General features: G+C 47.3%; 1 protein-coding gene across 2 annotated transcripts in view; it reads right to left on the bottom strand.

The window, feature by feature from the left end:
- Positions 1-9,977, bottom strand: part of LOC113573073 (A disintegrin and metalloproteinase with thrombospondin motifs 16) — a 44,226-nt gene extending 34,249 nt beyond the window's left edge. For both annotated transcript variants that reach the window (XM_035530414.1, XM_035530415.1), the window contains exons 1-4: positions 9,547-9,977; positions 9,353-9,452; positions 7,164-7,498; positions 795-1,185 (exon numbers count right to left, since the gene is read on the bottom strand). In XM_035530414.1, coding sequence (XP_035386307.1) covers positions 795-1,185; positions 7,164-7,498; positions 9,353-9,452; positions 9,547-9,630 — 910 coding nt within the window. In that variant the 5' untranslated portion in view covers positions 9,631-9,977. The remainder of the gene's footprint in view (positions 1-794; positions 1,186-7,163; positions 7,499-9,352; positions 9,453-9,546) is intronic.
- Between the last annotated feature and the right edge of the window lie 12,417 nt (positions 9,978-22,394).

Below are 22,394 nucleotides of genomic sequence, written 5' to 3'. Positions count from 1 at the left end.
ATACAGACAGCAAAACAAATACTTCACAGTTTAGACAAGGAATGGAGGGGTATAAATACACAGGGGTAGACGAGGGTAAGTACCAACAGCTGGAGACACTAACCAAATAGGTAATGGGGGGAGTAAACCAAGGTGGGGCTGAGAAGTAAACAAGAGCACATGGAAACCAACAAAAACAAAGCAGAAGAAAAGGGAAGAGTAGAATTGTGACATGTATGAAGTGGCACAGCGTGAAGCTCGGGGTTCCCGCAGCGTGAAATGTTGACATGAAGAGACCTGAGAGCAGGCTGGGCGGTCATGTGACCTTGTCCAAACATCGCACAGGTGTGTGATGATGTCAGGAGGATGAAATGTAAACAGGCTGGGGTTACCCCCGCGACCAGGTGCAACCCCATCACACTTACTCCACAACTACACATAAAGTGTGTGTGACCCTCACCCAGGAGCGAGTGTGGTGAACACTCACACACGGCCGTGCTCGCAGGTATGACTGAGCGCACTCAGGTTCTGAAGCCTTTGTAACATTCGAATGGTCTTAAATGAACAGGCGGGGTGGGGGCAGGTGGGGGCAAGCTGAATCAGGGCAGGTGTAGAAGCAGAGCTGTGCAGTTGGGTTGTACATGGCAAACACAGTAGCTTTGGGATTTGTGTGTTTAGTGGGTTGGAAATGTGTGTCAGCGTAATGCAGATAAATGCAGCACGTTAGTTTAATATGGAGTAAGGCAGTGTAGATGAACACAGAATAAAGCAACATGTTCATACAGACGAATGTCGAATAGAATAAGCTTACATACATTTCTTCCTTCTTCCGCAGTAATGCTGCCTCTGCCGTGTTCCATGTCTGTAGTTGCTATGGCGATTGTGGCGTCCGTGGTAACCGTTGCCCAGCTCCGTGTGTTCGTGTGTGGAGAGTCTGGGCCTCCTTTTGTCTCTGAATGCATCCATGAGCTCGGTCTCTTTTCCATGGCGTTTCTGCACTGTGGACGAGATCCTGTCTCTCTCTGCACCTGTCTGTGGTGGTGTGTGTCTCCTTTCTCTCCCTCCACTTGTCTGTGGTGACGTGTGTCTCTTGTAGAGGATGTGAGGGTGGTGGTCAGGTGGTGCTGTGTAGTTCTCCGCCCACAGCTGCTGCTGATGCAGCGGCCTCAGGAAGTAATCGGCCTGCTCCGTCCGGATCAGACCTGACTACAACAAAACACACACACTGATCAGACCTGAGTACAACAAAACACACACACTGATCAGACCTGAGTACAACAAAACACACACACTGATCAGACCTGGCTACAGGGAAACACACACACTGATCAGACCTGACTACAACAAATCACACACACTGATCAGACCTGACTACAGGGAAACACACACACTGATCAGACCTGACTACAACAAAACACACACACTGATCAGACCTGACTACAGGGAAACACACACACTGATCAGACCTGACTACAACAAAACACACACACTGATCAGACCTGACTACAACAAAACACACACACTGATCAGACCTGACTACAACAAAACACACACACTGATCAGACCTGACTACAACAAAACACACACACTGATCAGACCTGACTACAACAAAACACACACACTGATCAGACCTGACTACAGGGAAACACACACACTGATCAGACCTGACTACAGGGAAACACACACACTGATCAGACCTGACTACAGGGAAACACACACACTGATCAGACCTGACTACAGTGAAACACACACACTGATCAGACCTGACTACAACAAACACACACACTGATCAGACCTGACTACAGGGAAACACACACACTGATCAGACCTGACTACAACAAAACACACACACTGATCAGACCTGACTACAGGGAAACACACACACTGATCAGACCTGACTACAGGGAAACACACACACTGATCAGACCTGACTACAGGGAAATACACACACTGATCAGACCTGACTACAACAAAACACACACACTGATCAGACCTGACTACAACAAAACACACACACTGATCAGACCTGACTACAACAAAACACACACACTGATCAGACCTGACTACAGGGAAACACACACACTGATCAGACCTGACTACAGGGAAACACACACACTGATCAGACCTGACTACAGGGAAACACACACACTGATCAGACCTGACTACAACAAAACACACACACTGATCAGACCTGACTACAGGGAAACACACACACTGATCAGACCTGACTACAGGGAAATACACACACTGATCAGACCTGACTATAACAAAACACACACACTGATCAGACCTGACTACAACAAAACACACACACTGATCAGACCTGACTACAACAAAACACACACTGATCAGACCTGACTACAGGGAAACACACACACTGATCAGACCTGACTATAGGGAAACACACACACTGATCAGACCTGACTACAACAAATCACACACACTGATCAGACCTGACTACAAGGACACACACACACTGATCAGACCTGACTACAGGGAAACACACTGATCAGACCTGACTACATCGAAACATACATGTGGATATACCATGACAACAAACACATCAATCATACCTGAATACAGCAAAACACACATGTGGATCAAACCTGACTACAGTGAAACACACACCAATCAGACCTGACTACAGTGAAACACACACCAATCATATCTGACTATAGAGAAACACACACTGGGTCAGCACTGTTAGCACCATGGCAATGAGGTGTCTCCAAGCAACAAAGCTTTTAGACATGAAGATTTCTAAATGACAAAAGACAGCAGAGGAAAACTGTCTTCCCTGCAGGTAAAACTCTGAAAATAAGCTACACACCAGCAGAGAACAACGGACCATATTTAAAAGCTCAAAAAAACTTGGTTTATTTTGTGTGGCTCATAAACAGTGGAATGAAAACTTTCATTTAGGTTCCGCATCAGCTCAGAGTTCCCAAGATCTCTGCAATCTCACTCTTGCCCTGATCCAGGCCAGGTCAGAGGTCGAACTCCCCAAAGCCTGTCTGCACAGCAGTCTATCCGAGCTGCCCACGCTGGGCTGACGGTAGCTCCGCCTCTCGGACGAGAGTGGACGAACAAAAGCCCGTCTGGGGATGAGGCCTTCACAGAGTTTCAGATGCCCATTGAGCAGAACTGGGAATCTGGGACTGGGTCAGAACAGGGTGTTTGTTCTGAAGCGTTCTCGTGATGATCACTGGAAAAAGCCACGTTTCACAGCTGCTGATCAGGAATATGTGTGTGTGTGTGTGTTTGGGAAAGATGTAGGCAAACACTGAGCCATCAGTGTGTGTGAAGCCCACACTACAGCACATAGAGAGGCTCCACACCAGCACACTGGGTTACAGGGGTACAGGACACTCCAGGACACTGGGGTACAGGACACTCCAGCACACTGGGATACAGGACACTTCAGCACACTGGGGTACAGGACACTCATTGTTTGAATATGATCTTTTTTGGCCCTTTTAAGCTGTCATTAAAAAACACATCCTTTGTATCTTTCACAGAAGACGTCATACGTATGTGTAGACTTGGACGTGCACTGTATAGGGGCTGAATCCAACTTCAAAAGGGGCTGACTCCAACTTCAAAAGGGGCTGACTCTAACTTAACTGTCTGCAGTACACATATACAACTGGTTTCAGGAATGTACACATATACAACTGGTTTCAGCTCCTAGAACTTAAGAAGCATCTGAAGCACTTCGCTTGCACAGCTGATGAAAGACCCCAGTCCAAAATGTCTTGACTCTCTGGAAACCTTGTGTACTACAGTACTAGTTATATAATGTTTATAATATAATATCACTGATCACACAAAGGGGCCCATCTGGGCTGTTCACTCAGTGCGCTGTTATGACCCCTGTGCAGTTTGCCCCCATTAGAGCATGTCCATAAACTCACTTTAAACACTTGTCAAAGCCAATTTTACAGTGCTGAAAAAAACCCTGGCACTAGCTCTAAAATTTATGAAGGCACAGCTTAACAGTGAGAAGTTCAGAAGAACTTCTGCCAGAAACAAGCCAGATTTTAAAAGCCACTGACTGCCTGAACCACTAAGCTAACCACAGACCAGCGAAGCCTTCAATGGCCCTAGTTACCTGACCGTTCTGGCCTGAAACCGCAACTCGGTTGATCCACTTTGCAGACTGGACGGGCGTTCCGTACGACCAACGTCGGTGAACTCCGGGCTGCCCAGGGCCAGTTGCGCCGAGAAGCAGAACCTGTTCCCACACCGGGCCCTTCACTGCTAGGCCTGAGGCCCAGATGGTCCCTGGGTCCGTGTCGAGCCTAATCCTCTCCAAGTCGCGTTAGGGCTATTTACTTTTAAGTGACAGCCTTTGCGTGCTTGAACGTGCATCTCGCTGCCATCACATGCGTTCCATTATATCCGAGGTTATGTCAATAGTGACCCTGGGCTGGGTAATGGGAGACGTGTCCCAGTGATGTAATGTAGGTGGAGAGCAAACAGTATCACAGAGCAGTCGAAGAGGAGCACACATCTGAGGACGATGTAATCCTAGCGGTTTGGAAACATAAGGCTGACCGCTCTACACTCAAAAGCCACAACAGGCTCACTTTCAAGGGGTTATTGGAAGCTGATTGCATGTCTACCCCCCCCCCCCCCCCCATCCACTGGAGAACAGTCAGGGGACTATGGCCACATACCCCGAGAGAGAGTGTGCCACCGGACGAGTGTTATCACACGAAGGCGTTTTGGAGTTTTGGGAAGTTAACACTGTCAGGTGAAAGGTGGCCAGTGACACAGGGAAGTTGTCCATGTTTAAGAGAATGTTGGCATGGCTGCAGACTCACTGTCTTTGGTTCAGACTAAACCAATGCCTCGGTCTAGTGGCTGAGTCACACACATTAATGATTATAGACAGAAAACAATGGAAGAACCCAAGTTCAGTTACTGGCCCACATTAACAGTTCAGGGGAATTTTGTGTGTTTTACTTGAGAATAATACAACGACAATTTTTCTTCCTCAAAGCTTTTCACATCATTCTTAAATGCATCCCTTTTCTCTTCTGCTCCTGCTTCTCTACCCCACACTCCTCCCTTACCCCACACCCCTCGTCTACCCCACACTGTACCAGGGCTCTTGGAGAGTGTAACAGTAAGATCCCTCGAATGCAAACAGCAACAGCACGACAGACAGCCATTCACAGCTGGTAATAACACTCAGATCTAAAATCAGTGTCTTCCATCATCAGCCAATCAGGAGGCAGAAAAATAACGCTGATGTAAAGTAGAATTTCAAATGTCAGTTTGGGTCATCACCAGTCTCCTATAAGTCACATTAATTTCACTCTGATGCACTGGTCAAGATTTTTAGGAGTCATAGTGAAATGCTTCCTGAGCCATCATAAACCCAGATTAATTCACCTGGGAGTCATGTTTTCCTTCCCAGCCTAGTTGTGATGTACTGCAAGCTAATGCTTTGACAAAGTATGTCACCATGTACTGACTCACTTTTCAGATTAATCTTCCTTCCTGAATGCTACTGTCTCCGATCCTCGTGCATAAAAGCCCTCTCCCCTAGTTTCAACTCTAACAAACTAAAAACTCCCTGCACATGATGGCTTGGAGGGACCAGAATGCAATGCTACAAATAGCTCTTGTGCTTATGGTCATATTTGTAATGTTTACTTTAAATGCTAAGTGGTGGTTGAACAGGAAGACCTCTGGAGGAATCTGGGACACAACACTGTTTTCTCAAAAGCATAACAAAATAACATGACGTTGGCGCATTACATATGACAGGCACAGTTTGAAGAATATCTGTGGGTCGGAGGTCAGTCTCTCTGCTCGGGTCTGAGTGCCTGTCACTACCAAAGGTCCTGTCCAAAATGAATCGAGAACTACGTAATGCATCCTGATAGACCCTTAATGATGTGAATGTGCTACGTGTTTTCACTCAGGACTGATATACCGATACTGCGTACTGTCTGGCGGACCCTGGGGCTCTGCCGCCTTCCAGCAGACAATTCGCTCTTCCTCAAGCCAAACCGATGTGGGTTAGTGAGTCACTGGCTCAGGGGAACGTCACATGCCGGGTTCGCGCTGTCATGGACAGACCCAGGAGGATCTCCTGTGTTGGGAGGTGGGGCGACAAAGACCCATTTTGTCAGGATGGAGTCATGAGAACGTTTACTGCACCGGCCGCACTCTGCCAACCCCGGACCGGACCCGGGTCCTTAGGGGCCTTTGTGCTGGGAAGCTTAGCCCACCACACACCCAGTTAACGAGGGGGAAGGGAGTGTCTTCCTGGGCCTGCCAAGCCATATATTTATTTATTTTTGTAGTTTGTTTCAGTCTCATTCTCTCCCAAGTTAATCTTAGTTAATGTAGTATGTCTCATGCCAAGGCCAGCGCTACCGTTTCGTAATGAGATATTCTAGCATGCAAAGTTTCGGACTGTGATGCTAACATATATTATGAGAGTGCGTTCTGCACTCCCTCCCAGCCACAAGCAGCACATGGCATGACTTGGGTTTGATCTGAGCCATAGGGCACGTGTCTGTTTAACAGGATATCATTTGAGACTCAGGGAGAACATCTGCAAAGGGTCTCTGTCATCATGCTCAATAATCTAGGAGGGAATATGTCAAGGTAACTGGGTTTGCAGTTCATGCTACTAAGTAATTAATGGAGGGTGGAAGGAGAGCCACTTGTAGCAGAGAGCCACGGCATCAGAACCCAAAGCCCTGCTACAGTTTTGCCCACAACACCCGGGCTGGTCCTGATCTACTTTTTTAATGACTGAAATTTTCACACAGATTGAATTTAATTAATCTAGGCAATGTTTGGTCTTAAAAAAGGAATATGAATTGATTTCCGTGTGTGATATGGAAAATATTTCAATCCATTGTTCTACTTGTTTTGGGTCCGAGGTGCGACTGAGAATTGAGAATTCCCATCCTCTAGATAACAGCAGAACTCTCCCAGTGACACAGCAGCGGAACCATAGCAAGAGAACCAAAGCAACAGCATGCAGATGTCTGCTGCAGAACAGAGAGCAAGAAGAACCAGGATTACAGCTATGACTCTTTCACAGGTTCTGACACTTGTAGCTAAAGAAATGACACTAACAACTGCATAATGTTTATCTTCCATTGTTTTGACTGCCATCCTGTGTACTCATTGGCTAACTGCTCAGACCTACTCACCATCCCAGTGCATGTTGACAGGGCCACAGAGGAGTTGGCCTTTGACCTGACTGACCCCTGGTAAAAGCAGAACTCCTGTTCGAGGAAGGGCTGCAGGCTCTTGCTGCCATTCTTGCCCAGGGTCTGGACCATGAAGCCGGGGGTGATCAGGCCATAGGCAGGTGACAGTTCCAGGTGGAAGTCCTCGCCAAGCCCGTGGAGCCTGAAATTGGCCATGCCACCGAGGATGGTCCCAAAGCCCTCTGCCGAACGCCTCCTGCGATGGTGGTGCGCCACTGCGTGGGAAACATACTCCCCCTGCTGGTCCACCTCGTATGGCGCGACGATCTCATACTCTACAGGACATGCAAAAAATACTTACACCATGTTATATTAACAGCAATACTTAGCCAGTGTATACCATTATAGCCATTTATAACTCTACCATAATAACCCCAACCCTAGCCATTTATAACCCTACCATAATAACCCCAACCCTAACCATTTATAACCCTACCATAATAACCCCAACCCTAGCCATTTATAACCCTACCATAATAACCCCAACCCTAGCCATTTATAACCCTATCATAATAACCCCAACCCTAACCATTTATAACCCTACCATAATAACCCCAACCCTGGCCATTTATAACCCTATCATAATAACCCCAACCCTAACCATTTATAACCCTACCATAATAACCCCAACCCTGGCCATTTATAACCCTATCATAATAACCCAACCCTAGCCATTTATAACCCTACCATAATAACCCAACCCTAACCATTTATAGCCCTACCATAATAACCCAACCCTAGCCATTTATAACCCTACCATAATAACCCAACCCTAGCCATTTATAACCCTACCATAATAACCCCAACCCTGGCCATTTATAACCCTATCATAATAACCCAACCCTAACCATTTATAACCCTACCATAATAACCCCAACCCTGGCCATTTATAACCCTATAATAACCCAACCCTAACCATTTATAACCCTATCATAATAACCCAACCCTAGCCGTTTCTATTCTCGGTTCTCTCCTGAGCTGGAGGTTACCCTGCACAGCCAGTGACTGCACTAAACACGCTAACTTCTCAAAATAAAAATGTGAAATTAAAATCAGATTATTATTTAGCCCTCCACAGAGAAGTGAGCAAATAAAAAATGTCGTAAATGTAAATGTATATGAACAAGGGTTAATTCAATCCAGCTCACTGTTGCCGGCTGACAACGGTCACATATAAATCACCCAAATGCAGAAATGCTTGTGTAGTTATTCTTAGGTAATAAAAACTCACAGCATTGAGAGTCCTGTCGGATTCTGTCTCAGGAAGGGGAGAATCCATTGGATTGGATATGAGTCACATAATAATAATAATAATAATAATAATAATAATAATAATAATTATCACACAGACATGAGCAAATAAGATTCTGTCTAACCAGAGCAGTGGAGAGACTATATGGAGTGGCGTTTCCATGGTGAGGGAGTGCGCACTGTGCATCTCTCATTCCTGAGTCTGCACAGTTCAACCCTAAATCATTGTACAGATAAAAACAGTATGTTTGCTGTCCGTGGACTCATAATAGCAAAATCGCTGTCTCTCTCTAACACACATATGCCTCTGTGTCTTGAACACACACATGCACACACACACAGTCCCCTGGATCGAGTCAAATAACATCAGACGGGCTAAAGCTAGTGAGAGGCTTTGATGGAGAGTTTCTTGCCAGTCTGCAGGAGTAACTCTCTCCTTCTTTCTCTCTCCTTCTTTCTGTCCCTGACTCTCTCTCTCTCTCTCTCTCTCTCTCTCTCTCTCTCTCTCTCTCTCTCTCTCTCTCTCTCTCTTTTTTTTCCTCACTTAAAAAAAAAAATCACAGTAGTCTGGCAATTGACAGGGACGTCATGATGCTGCGCGTGTACTGTTTACCAGCTCAGTCCATGCAAGCTTAACATTTGTCGGATGCTTTTCCCGTTAGGCGCAGTCCCGTTATCTAGCGCTCCCCGACGGGTCCTTTACCGGTGTGCACTTCTCAATCCAGCGCCTAGAGCACTTTTCTGGAACTTGAGAAAGGACGCGATTCCAGTCTAATTTTAACAGTGTGACACCTCGTAAAGAAATCGCAAAGCCGGTGGAACTGAAGGCCGCTGTCATTCAAACGTGGCATTTTATGAAGTGTGTGCTGGCTTCTCACCTGAGTCCAGCGGGAGCCGGAGGGATTCCAGTAACGAGGATGAAGACTCGTCATTTCCGTTAGGTTCCGTATAGGGGACCGGAGAGCTTAGCTGGAAGCACTAAAAGTTTTCAAATACAGATGCGTAACAAAGATATACATAGTTTTTTTTTGTTTTGTTTTTTTTTCACTTTTATTTCTGAACTAATGCTCACCTCATAGTTTCCCAGAATAAAAAGAATCGCTACTGGAACGAAAGTTGATGTCAAGCTTGTTCTGTCTGGCACAAAGCAAGCCATGACTTGCCGAGCGCAACAGGTCCACTTCTAACCTCTGATCCAAATCTCTGCCCAGACAAACCCCCGTGAGCTAAGGTCCAAAAGCCGTCTGGGCAGTCGGGAATGAAACATCGGTCCTTCTTGCGTCTTGTATTATCCTAGGAAATTTACCGCAACTGTACTCATGTCCAAATTCATAGCACCGGTCCTGTGTCCATCCCTCCGCAAACGTTTAGCGCAGCTGTGAAGACACATCCCCCAGAGCACGTATATGTTTCGGTTACCTCAACGTGTCCTCAGTAAACGGACTAATCACATCTTGTTTTAATGTCCAAGTTTTGCTTCTGTTTCGCGCAAGACACGCTCGCGTGTCTTCATTTCCCCGCACCGCCCGTGAGCGCGCTTTAGTTTCACGGCAGCCAATCACGAGTTACACCTGTGCGCGTGTTAAGCGATGGGCGCGCCTAGCGGGTGGGAGACATGTGAGCTGATTCAGAGTTTCGAACTGGTGATCTGGTTTTAAACCTTGCAGGCAGGGACGTTTGCAGATTAGTCTCCACTAACCTATGGACAAGTCACTTTATAGTGCATATATTCATATCACACCTCATACAGTGTGACACATGGTCCTTCTGGAAGAGCCATGGCTAATTTACTGGTATTTCAGAGGGAAAGTAGAAGCGTCTGTCAGTTTTAAAGGCGGCTTTGCAAGCTGGCCGCAGTAAATGTGCTGAGATGGGTTTCTGGCTCTGTGGAAGGGAGACGGTTTTAAGGCTCCGTCGTAAAGCGGCGCTGCAGGACTCTGGAGAAAGGGGTGCGTAAATGCGTCCCCCCCGGGTTAATCCTAGCATGGAACACCGTGAAACTGAGACAAACCAATCCCGTCATCATAAGCCATGCTCAATGCATAATGCAGCTCTTCTCTCGGTGTCACTGGTTGATTTGATTCACTTACAAGGAAGGGGCTTGCGGTGGGCGGGGGCGAATACATTTCACTTCTGCACCTGTTACCGCTCATCAGAGGAAGAAATCTTTGTTTTCAGTTCTCACGGGTTACACCCTGTGCTGCAGCGACCCTGTTTGCTGAGCTGAACAATGGCAGTGGGCCTGTGTGTACTTTTGGGCCACTGGGCGGGACTTGTCTCCGGGTCTGGGTCAGTTCCCACTCTCGACCCCCAGGTCTCTCCTGCCCACGCACACATTTACTCTGGGCAAACTTCATTTGGCCAGCTCGGGGCCTTTGTCAACCCGACCCACTCGCCCTGAAACAGCCGGCGCGGGTGGTCACGTAATTCCTCGGAGCAGACGTGCCTTTATCCACGTGGTTCTGTTCAACACAGGTAGTAGACCAGCTCTCTTAGAACTGTGATACGTGTCCAGCCTGCTCATGGTTCCTCTCCACAGTGAACTGCGTTAACCGGTGCCTATTCACTCATTTACAGTGAATAGCATCGCATGTTGCATGTTGTCAGCTCAGGGCCATATCCCAAAAGGGATTTGAGGTGTTTAATTAATATGGCATTAATATGGCCTTTGACAGCATGGTTTGCATTGTGTGACTCTGTGTGTGATTCTTACCTGTGCAGTCGTGTGTGATTCTTACCTTTGCAGAGTCTGTGTGTGATTCTCCCCTGTGCACAGAGTCTGCGTGTGATCCTCTCCTGTGCAGTCGTGTATGATTCTCACCTGTGCAGTTGTGTGTGGATCTCACCTGTGCACAGGGTCTGCCTGTGATTCTCATCTGTGCACAGAACATGCAGGATGTTGAGAATGGGCACAGCCCTGGAAACAGCAATAAAATGTTTCAGTTACCACTGCCCTTTGTTCTTCATCAGATGGTGGCATGGGTGGAGAAGTGGGTGGACACACACAGACATATCAGACACACAAGGCACATAAATCTTACTTCTGTAGTTCACTCTGCAGTACTTACTGTAGTTCATTGTGTAGTCCATGCTGCATGTGATATATTTGTGTTATATTTTCTACACTGACCATCAGCTCGAGCAGATTTGGCCGGCCACCTGTGTGTGTGAGTGTGCACGCTGACTGCGAGTGTCACAGTCAACTAATGCCCCGACACACCCCAGTGACGACATTCTGATTAGACCTTTCCACACATCCATCTGGAAATTTGGGCTGAAATCATGGTTATGGCCTGGGAGTGTAGTTCAAATTAAGATAAATTAGCAAAAACAGCCTCCACTCCATGGGATTACCAGGAGCCTGCATGCTGTGCAGTCTGGTGGACCAACAGTTCGCTACCCTTTATGGGTTTGGCAGCTACTGCTGCAGAAGAACACAAGGCTCCATTATGGCACCCCATCAGAGATGTGTTCAGATTTAAGAGCTTTTAAGGTTAACCCTCCTGGAGTTTGCCAACATGTTAAGACAAAGTGCACTGGAACGGGAATCTCTCTCACAGTAGGAAAACCAGCTGTCTGTAAATCAGCTGTCTGTATGTGGGGTGTGATGAAAATTATGCTATGATAATGCTACACTCTTATTCATGCCGTCGTGGAAACAAATATTATTTTACGTCTGGGCTCTGTACACCTACACAGGACCTCAACCCTGTCGGACTCCGGCTTCATTCCAACCTCTTCGGACTCTTGTGGATAAATTTGACACTGTTCCTGCCCTTCAGAATGACTCTTTATCCAGCAGAAAATAAAGAACCTCTTCCTAGTGCCAAGAGGTGAAACACGGCCACTGGATACCCCCTTGTTCCATACGACGGGCGGTCACATTGCGTGCCTGTCCTATATGTTACATGTAACCCAATAGCTGCAGAAAGCACAGAGCCAGGCTTGTCCCAAAGACAGAGGCAATGAAACTGTGCAACACACGCAAATATAGAGTGTTGACTACGAATAGAAGAAGAAAAAAAATTCTGAGAAATGAAGAGACATTTTAGGGGCAGAGAGCTGGTGATCAGACTTTGGGGGCAGGGAGTTAGTGATCAGACTTCGGGGTTAATGAAATCAGACTTGGGGCAGAGACATGGTAAGCATATTTTGGGGACAACAAGCTAGTGATCAGATTTTAGGGGCCAGAAGGTGGTGATCAGACTTTGGAGGCATGGCAGTGATAATCTGACTTTTGGGGGGCATGGAACTGGTGATCAGATTTGGGGAGCAGGGAGTTGATGATCAGACTTTGGAGGCATGGCACTGATGATCTGACTTTTTGGGAGAAGGGAGCCGGTGATCAGATTGGTGATCAGACAAGGCAGAGAGTTTCTGTGCATCACAAACAGTGTGTTTACAACACTGCATCTTGCAAAATAGTCTTGGCTACAATCACCTCAAACTGAACTACGCAAATAACCTTCTTACTTCCAACCACACTGTCAGAAATATGTCCTTGCACCAACAGGGCATCCAAATAACCTTGTTATAACAGATGCAATCAAATATTACACCAAGGCACTGCTTCAATAAAAAGACACACACACACACACACACACACACACACACACACACACACACCCCAAACAGAGTGCGGGATTGCAGGAGTGCAGTTTAATTAACTGTCTAGGAATTTGGGGCCGGCCTGACTCTGAGTGGACCATGGCACAGCGCCCGTGGAAACACGTTCACCTCTCTGGTAAAATTCCTCTCACAACTGAGCCTCCATTATCAGGCATGGGGATGAGGATGAACACTGGTAGGACAGAGGAAAAAACAGGGGGAGAGGGGAGTAGAGGAGTGGAGAAGAGAGGAGAGGAGAAGAGAGTAAGGGATGCAGAAAAGAACAATAAGAAATTAGAGACAGTGAGTAAAGAGAGATGGGAGAGGAGAGACAGGAGACAGAAAGAAGATAAATACAGCTAATTGGATCAAATGAAAGAGACCATGATGGAGAACGGAGTGAGAGGCAGGTACGTACATGCAGACAGCCCTGTGCTAGCACAGTCATCCACAGAGGGAGGTGCGTACGTGCAGACAGCCCTGTGCTAGCACAGTCATCCACAGAGAGAGGTGCGTACGTGCAGACAGCCCTGTGCTAGCACAGTCATCCACAGAGAGAGGTGCGTTCGTACAGACAGCCCTGTGCTAGCACAGTCATCCACAGAGAGAGGTGCGTACGTGCAGACAGCCCTGTGCTAGCACAGTCATCCACAGAGAGAGGTGCGTACGTGCAGACAGCCCTGTGCTAGCACAGTCATCCACAGAGAGAGGTGCGTACGTGCAGACAGCCCTGTGCTAGCACAGTCATCCACAGAGGGAGGTGCGTACGTGCAGACAGCCCTGTGCTAGCACAGTCATCCACAGAGAGAGGTGCGTACGTACAGACAGCCCTGTGCTAGCACAGTCATCCACAGAGAGAGGTGCGTACGTGCAGACAGCCCTGTGCTGGCACAGTCATCCACAGATAGAGGTGCGTACATGTAGACAGCCCTGTGCTGGCACAGTCATCCACAGAGAGAGGTGCGTACATGCAGACAGCCCTGTGCTAGCACAGTCATCCACAGAGAGAGGTGCGTACATGCAGACAGCCCTGTGCTAGCACAGTCATCCACAGAGACAGCCCTGCCTCGGTGAACATTTCCACCATAGACACGGTTCTCATGAGGCACAGAATACTAGCGAAACAGCTTCCGAAAGGAAAGAAGAAAGACTGAAGGAGCTGAGACAGGACAGCAATGTTGAAATACACCAAAAAGCTTATCATAAAAGCAGCATGGCAGTGGGACTATGTGTCAGGACCAAGCAGAGGAGCTTTCTGGGCTGCGTATCTGGCAACCTGTGCTGGATAAAAAAGCCCTTTCAGAACCCTTCAGCCCCACTGGCCTTTTCCACAGGAAGGAACAGCGTTCCTCTCTCTCCTCATGGTTTCCCCTGTGGCATTAGCCTAAACCTTGGGGGAGAGTGGTTGGTGGGTGGGTGGGTGGGGGGGGGTCGGAAGTCAAGCCAGATCCCACTGACCCAAACCTCAGAGCCAAGGACTCACAGACTGACCCAAAAAAACAGACCATATGCCAGAGAAAGAGGTAGAGACAGAGGCAGCAAGAAAGGGACCCATAGTAAGAATGTCTGGCTTTCACCTTGGTGTCCCTCAGGAAGACAGAATGGGCTGGGCTAATGGAGACCACACATACCTACAGCAGTCTGACTACACAGGCTTCTGTATCCCCAGTCACCCCCACAACCAGGCCAAACATGGCTGAGACCAGGGCCAGGACTTCCCCACAACCAGGCCAAACATGGCTGAGTCCAGCATCCTGTCATCTCTACAATTAGTGCCCAGCTTCTTAGTAACGCAGGGACCAGCTCTGCTCCCTACTATATATGGGAGATAAACTAGCCAACTTGCTACCTGGGCAGTGGTAGCTCAGTCTGTTCAGGCCCTTGCATTATAACGGGAAGGTTTCTGGTTTGAGCCCCACCGCTGCCAAATTGCCATTCTTGGGCCCCTGAGCAAGACCCTTAACCCTCTGTTGTATTCAGTCATAACTATAAGTTGTTTTGGATGATAAATGTACTACCCTCCTAATACACCTCACTGCATGTGAAACACTGAATAATTCCCTCATGCTAAAGGGCTGTTTTCACATAAAAAAGGAACTCCCATGTCTTTATATGAGTGTAATACTCCATTCAGAGATTTCTGCCCTCATTTTTAATTCTCTGTCCTCGTATGTCATGGTTTTTCCACTGTGCAATCCAGCCTAGTAACACTGTACACACAGATGGAGACGCCATGTGTCCACACACACACACACACACACACACACACACACACACACTGCACAGCTTCCCAGAACCCTAGTGAGCAGGTTAGTGCTGCTGCTGCTGCTGATGATGATCAGGATGATAGCAAACAAACCCATCACAGTTTCAGCCTGGGACAGATCAGAGATCCACTTTCAGGTCTGAGATCCACTCTTGGGTCTGAGATCCACTCTCAGGTTCAGAGATTCACTCTCAGGTCTGAGACCCACTATTTGTCTTTGGAAGTGATCAGAAGTGATCATTCTGAATGAAGAGTGGGACCAACTTCACATGGAACAGTGTGGTCTCATTCTGACTGTTAAAGTTAGGACTTTTAGGATTGATGAAGTTTCTGCCCAGCTGTTAACTCTGAAAACCTCTCACGAAGGAGACTGAGATCAACCTTCCATTTGTTATCTTCCCATCTTTTCTCTCTCTCTCTCTCTCTCTCTCTCTCTCTCTCTCTCTCTCTCTCTCTCTCTCTCTCTCTCCAGTCTCCTCTTTTCTGTATGCTTATCTCTTAGTACTCCTTTTCCCTCCCGTGTGAGATTGTTCTGTTCTCTTTGTCCAGCCCATATACAGTGACTTCTCTGGGTGGTGATCCAGTTTGACTTGTGATCCGGTCTGGGTAGTGATCCGGTCAGGACTGACTCTCGCATTACTGCCAAAACCCCCTCCAGTCCACCTGCCACACTTCATGATCTTTAAGCATATTTAAACGTGGCAGTGCTGGCTAGCATAGTGCTAATCACTGGCTAGCACAGCGCTAATTGCTGGCTAACATGATGCTAATCGCCATAAAGCCCTCAATCACCCTCAGACAGGAGCCTGGCGACTATAGCCAGGCTGCAATGGTGATAGCAGCATAATCTGGCGTGAAGACAAAGAGAAGTTTAAAATGGACATGGACTGTGAACTCTTGTGTGCTGGCCATGGACGCTTCACATGAGCAGGTGTTTCGGAGTTCATGGACACTCTGGCTGTGCTGTGTGCCAACCTCTTGCCAAACATGTGAGTCATGAAACAGGAGAACAGTGGGTAACCTCAGAGAGTGTTGCTGAAGTTTTACAGTTTCTGTAAAATTGATATAGGAAGTTAGTCAATTACTCTTACATTTAAAAAAGAGCACAGTTATGTACAAGTGTACTGGTACCCTTATAAAATCATGGACACCCCAGAACGTTTCAACATAAAACCAAAAAGTAGTATGAGTTAGTATGTTCGCATGAGTCGCAGCTTCAGAAAGGGCAGGGGGACAAAATCAGCTACATTTACAACCAAACAAAAGGCCTGGATGCTATACACCACTGTATATAAACCCTGCTCAAAATATCTCACTGTATAGAAGCCCTGGACGAAATATCTCATTGCGTGGAAACGCTGGATGAATTAACCGACAGTACTGCTGGTAGAGAAGTAATACAGCAAAGCTTCAGATGAAAGCTGCCACAGATGTTCAGAAGCAGCCACCCTTAAACGCAACACTACTGACTACTAGTTCTGACTAACAGTTCTGAACTGACTGCTGACTACAACTTCCTTCACATCTTTTTTGAAATGGTGTAAATGTATGCAGTTAAAATGGCTGAATTGAAATGTCTTCATTTCAGAGGTGAATCTGACCATACCTCTCCACGCACATGCAGAATGCGTGACTCAGACAGAGTGGTAAGGAAAGTCTGTTTTGCACAATAAAACAGTGCCCCTGGAGGTGTTTGCTGAAGGGATTTAGCTATTGATCAATAAGGGGGGGTTAGGGGTTGACTGGCTCTCAAACTTTAATATCCAAGATGCCGGTTTTTTGTTCATTGCCTCTTTGTCTCTTCTTCTCTCTCTTTCTCCCTCTCTCACCACCTCACTCTCCCTCTCTCCCTCTTTCTCAATCTCCCTCTTTTTTCTTGGTCTCACCCTCTTTCTCTCCCTCTCTCAATCCTTTCTCCAACTTCTCTCCATCCATCACTCTTTCACTCTCTGCCTCTCTATGGTGGACTAAAGACTCAAAGATCCACCCACCATGGGAAGAGGCCACCCAACACAAGAACACGGCTGGAGAGTACTAAATAAAAAAAAGCCGTCCAAAAACCACCTCGGACGGGAACGTTAGTGTAAAGCAGACCGTGCGACTGAGATGACAGAGCACGTACGACAGCTATTTGCCACGTTAGATCACATTTAGTTCTGCTTGTACCACTAAGCTGGTGACACACTGATTCAGTGTGGGACTGGCGTCACATGTGCACAAATGTAACAGAATCTCGCTAAAGAAACACAAACTCCACAGTGCTTTAAGAACCCATTCCTGTCACTGCTGCCCTAAAATTTCAGGTTCCAGGCCGAGCCTGGATGAAGTACAGCCACCAAGGTAATTTAGTCGCGATCCCCCCACAGACACCCCCTCTAACTGCCAGCTTGGAGCACTTTCTCTCTCTTTTTCTGTCGCCTTTCCTCTGTCCTCCTGTTGGGTGGCATGCCGGCCCACGGCCTGCTGTCTTGGCCTTGTGTGAAAGGTCTGCGTTCTTGTGTGGTCAGTCCCCTCGTCACTGGCCCAGTTTAGCTGGAGCGGCAGAGTCGTCGGTGCTAAGATGCGCAGGGACCGGACGTTGTTCTGCAGACTCAGCGGCGGAAGAACGTTGGGCGCTGTGGGGACAACCGCGATCTCTCACACTGCAGGAGGGAGACCAAGAAAGTACAGCGACAAACGCCACCTGGTGTGTGTGGCCATGAAACCCCCATCACAAACAGTAATGCGGTTGCTGGTTCCAGCTGGCAGTGCCAGCCAATTGCAGCCTGGGGTCCAATTAAATGACCCAACCCCACCACCACCTCAGATCTGTGATGTCATAGCTAGTGGGTACACATGATGTCAGGTGGTGGGTATGTGTGTTGTCTTAGCTAATGGGTAAGCGTGATGCCATAGCTAGTGGGTACATGTGATGTCATAGCTGGTGGGTATATGTGATGTCATAGCTGGTGGGTATATGTGATGTCATAGCTGGTGGGTATGTGTGATGTCAGCTGGTGGGTAAGCATGGTGTCATAGCTAGTGGGTACGTGTGATGTCATAGATATTGGCTATGTGTGATGTAATAGCTGGTGGGTACGCGTAATGTTCTTCTGCTATTGGTCCACTCTTGAATGGGGCACTTCTGCTGAACAGCACTGTGTTATAATTCAGTATAATGGGTTTTAATGAAGAAGGCGACCCTGCTGTAACATGGGCTGAAGGAGGGGCATCTCTGTCCTTCACATTTATAGGACATGAGCGTCCACTTCTAAAGTGACCACCAGGGGCTTTCTGTTGGTCCAACACTGACAGTCATGCTTGATCTGGGAGTTGGTGACAGAACTAACCTTTGTGTGTGTGTGTGTGTGTGTTTACATGTATGTGTTTGTGTGTGTTTGTTTGTGTGTGTGTGTGTGTGTGTGTATGTGTGTGTGTGTGTATGTGTGTGTGTGTGTGTGTGTGTGTGTGTGTATGTGTGTGTGTGGTTGTATGTGTGTGAGTGTGTGGGTGTATGTGTGTGTGTGGGTGTGTGGTTGTATGTGTGTGTGTGTGTGTGTATGTGTGTGTGTGTGTGGGTGTGTAGGTGTATGTGTGTGTGTATGTGGGTGTGTGGGTGTATGTGGGTGTGTGGGTGTGTGTGTGTGGGTGTGTGCACTCTAATTCCACAGCACAGCTTTCTTCATCCGGTCCACAGCAGCTGCAGCGACTCCGGTTGCACCCCAAGATGAACCCCCCCCCCCCCCCCCCCCACACACACACACACTCTCAAACACATTCCCAAAAGCAGACTATGCACACACATGCATAATGTTCTTTTTTAATTCCATCCAGACTTATATATAGTTACATATACACACGCACACCCAAACACAAAACACACACATACACACACACAGAAATCCTGCTGCATGGGGGAGGGGGGGGGTCAAGACCACACGAGTTGGGAACCTATAGCCCGTTCCGTACCAGCCTACAAAAGAAAGAGAGAAAGAAAAGAACAGAGACCCCCCGCCCCAATTTCTCTGGCATCACAAAGACTGGACTGCTAAATGGGGGAGAGATAACCCAAACAGGGCAGCCAGCTGATCACTGCAGACAGGAGACAGGGCACCTCATGAGAAAGCAACTTAAAGACTTCGCTCTGGTACTCTCCTCAATCACAGGGAAATGACACTTTTTAGACACTCCCTATCTGAGTCATTGCAGGCCCCTCTGCCCAGGCACTGTCACTTTGGTCCCTGGAGTTCTCCGTTTGGAGCAGGGTTGGAAATGTCATTGAAGTGTAATAACTGGCATGCTGTAACCAGCCCGGGCTGTTAGCGCTCACTGCTAGCACCGGTCCTGCTCCACCAAATTTCTTTGTACTGCCTAATTTGTTCCTGCTGATGCCTCCTGACACGAATCAGTGCATTTAGTGAGGCTCACACGCAAACCTCAGTGCCTACGGCTCCCCAAGGAACAGAATCTGTGAGTTTGCTGCGCTGCGCTAATCCCACTGTGATGCTAATTAATCCTCTCCAGAGGGGCGTGTTTAAATCAGGATAAACACCTGATTGACAGCAGTGGGATGGTGAGTGAGGCACAGAGAAGTCTGGGCTTTTCCATAGGGGGCGGAGCCTGGGGTCAGGAGGGGAATGATGGGCAGTACATGGAGCTGTATGAGGAGGCGCACAGGCAGCTGTACAGGAAAGTGTATGAGAAGGTGTATAGGGAGGTGTATGGGGAGGTATACAAGGAGCTGTATGGGGAGGTGCCTGAGGAGGTATATGGAGAGGTGTACAAGGAGGTGTATGGGGGTGTGTGTGGGGAGGTGCATGAGGAGGTGTATGGGGAGGTGCATGAAGAGGTCTACAGTGAGGTCTATGGGAAGGGTAGGCACTTGTCTGGAACTGCTGTGCCCTCAAAAACCCAGAAGGGCATGAATGAAGCTTGATGGCTTCAGTCTAATAACAAATGAACGACAGCAACGTTAGCGTTTGGCTGCAGAGCACGTTTACGAATTCACAAACACACACAGACAGAGATGGCATGTCCACTGGCCAACATTTACAAATTTAATACATCTTCAGCTAACTGAGATAAGTGACACCCATTTTCAAACAGTTATTCACATCGCACCAAACTGCTGCTAAGTTCATTTGAGTATATCTGGATCAAACCCATATCTGGATCAAACTTGGCTGTTTGATTTCCATAGCACTTCACCCTTAAGCACAAATTCAATGTGTTCTTTCTCCACAACGAATGCAAATACCCTCCGTAATAAAGAGCTCATCTGAATGATCTCCAACAAGCAGGGGAAGTGTGAGTGCTAATGTGAGTGCGTTTTTCTTTCTTGTAGCCAGAGTGCGGGGTCAGAGTTCAGCGTGAGAAACCATCAGACCTGGAAAAATTCCAGACATTTAGTCACATTCCTAGGTCACCGGGCAAAAATTCTCAGACAGATGCACCTCCACTCCCGCCAAGATGGCAAGTTCCTTTTCACAACACGCTTCCCAGAAACTATGGACTACATCGGAACGTGAGCACAACCTCACTCTTCATTAGAATGTGAGAACATTGAGGACAGCCTTGATCTTCAGGAGAATATCAGCGCACTGAGGACAGCTTCACTCTTCATGCGAACATGAGAACATTGAGGACAGCCTCGCTCTTCAGGAGAACGTGGGAATACTGAGGGCAGCCTCACTCTTCAGGAGAATGTGAGAACATTGAGGACAGTCACGCTCTTCAGGAGAACGTGGGAATACTGAGGGCAGCCTCACTCTTCATGCGAACATGAGAACATTGAGGACAGCCTCGCTCTTCAGGAGAACGTGGGAATACTGAGGGCAGCCTCACTCTTCATGCGAACATGAGAACATTGAGGACAGCCTCGCTCTTCAGGAGAACGTGGGAATACTGAGGGCAGCCTCACTCTTCAGGAGAATGTGAGAACATTGAGGACAGTCACGCTCTTCAGGAGAACCTGAGAACTTTGAGGAAAGTCTCGCTCTTCAAGAGAACATGCTTTGCTTTTCTCCAGGCCAGCAGCTCAGCCTTCTCTCACACAGAGGTTTACTGCTGTTGGTCACACAGTTAAAGCATTTTAGAGGAGTTACTATAAGAACCTGCGTTATACTGTGCCTGTTAGGAGCACATAAAAAATGTACTGCCTGTGTGTGTGTGTGTGTGTGTGTGTGTGTGTGTGTGTGTGTGTGTGTCTAGGTTTTAATCACGACACGTCATGTATAGACCATTACAGTGAAATCTTACATAATGACAGTAATTTCCCTCAGTGACAGGTTTGTGTGGGTGTGAGGGACCAGCAAAGAGTGAAGTTAGCACAGTTAGCACAGGTAGCACAGATAGCACAGGCATTTTTCAACAAACAAAACTGTACAACTGAGGGGAAGAAATCACTCAACCTTCAAAGTTCAGGAGGAAGCTGGCCTGGTCATGGGAATGGGCATGCAGTCTGTGCCACCCCAGTGCCAACTGTTATGGAAGAGCGTCTGTGAAATAACCATGTAACTCAATACTGCCCTCTGTTGGTTAGGAAACAGCTTTACACACAGTTGAAGCTTTGCATACAGACTTGTGCTGCAGAAGGCTGCCATTTTAAAGCCAGACTATAATATTATGTAGACTATAATATTGCAAATGGTGAGTCTTAAAACATTTGGTTTCAGACAACTGTAAATAATATTATATAGACGATAATACTGTACATGTGGAGTCTTGAAAGGTTTTTGCTTCAGACACAAAAACAAGCCAAATTTCCAGCAGTGTTTGTACATGACTGATGTGTTCAGAGAAACATTATTCTACCTTCTTGAGCAGACCTTGGACTTTTGTTCTGACAGGTGTGTGAAACAATGACTAAACTATCTAAACTACACAACAGCAGCTTCACAATGTGGGGTTGCAGATGTAAAACAGATGGGGATGCTGAACATTAACTGTTGAATCTAGAGCTCAGTGAAGGGAGCACTAATCTCTAATTAATCACTAATCACTACGCACTACGCAATTAGTGATATAATACTAATAACTGAATCTAGAGCTTAGTGATGTAATACTGA

This window comes from Electrophorus electricus, chromosome 10, assembly GCF_013358815.1.
Source record: "Electrophorus electricus isolate fEleEle1 chromosome 10, fEleEle1.pri, whole genome shotgun sequence".
Lineage (NCBI taxonomy): Eukaryota > Metazoa > Chordata > Actinopteri > Gymnotiformes > Gymnotidae > Electrophorus > Electrophorus electricus.
Note: the sequence above shows the minus strand (reverse complement) of the source record. Positions and strands in the feature narration are given on the sequence as shown.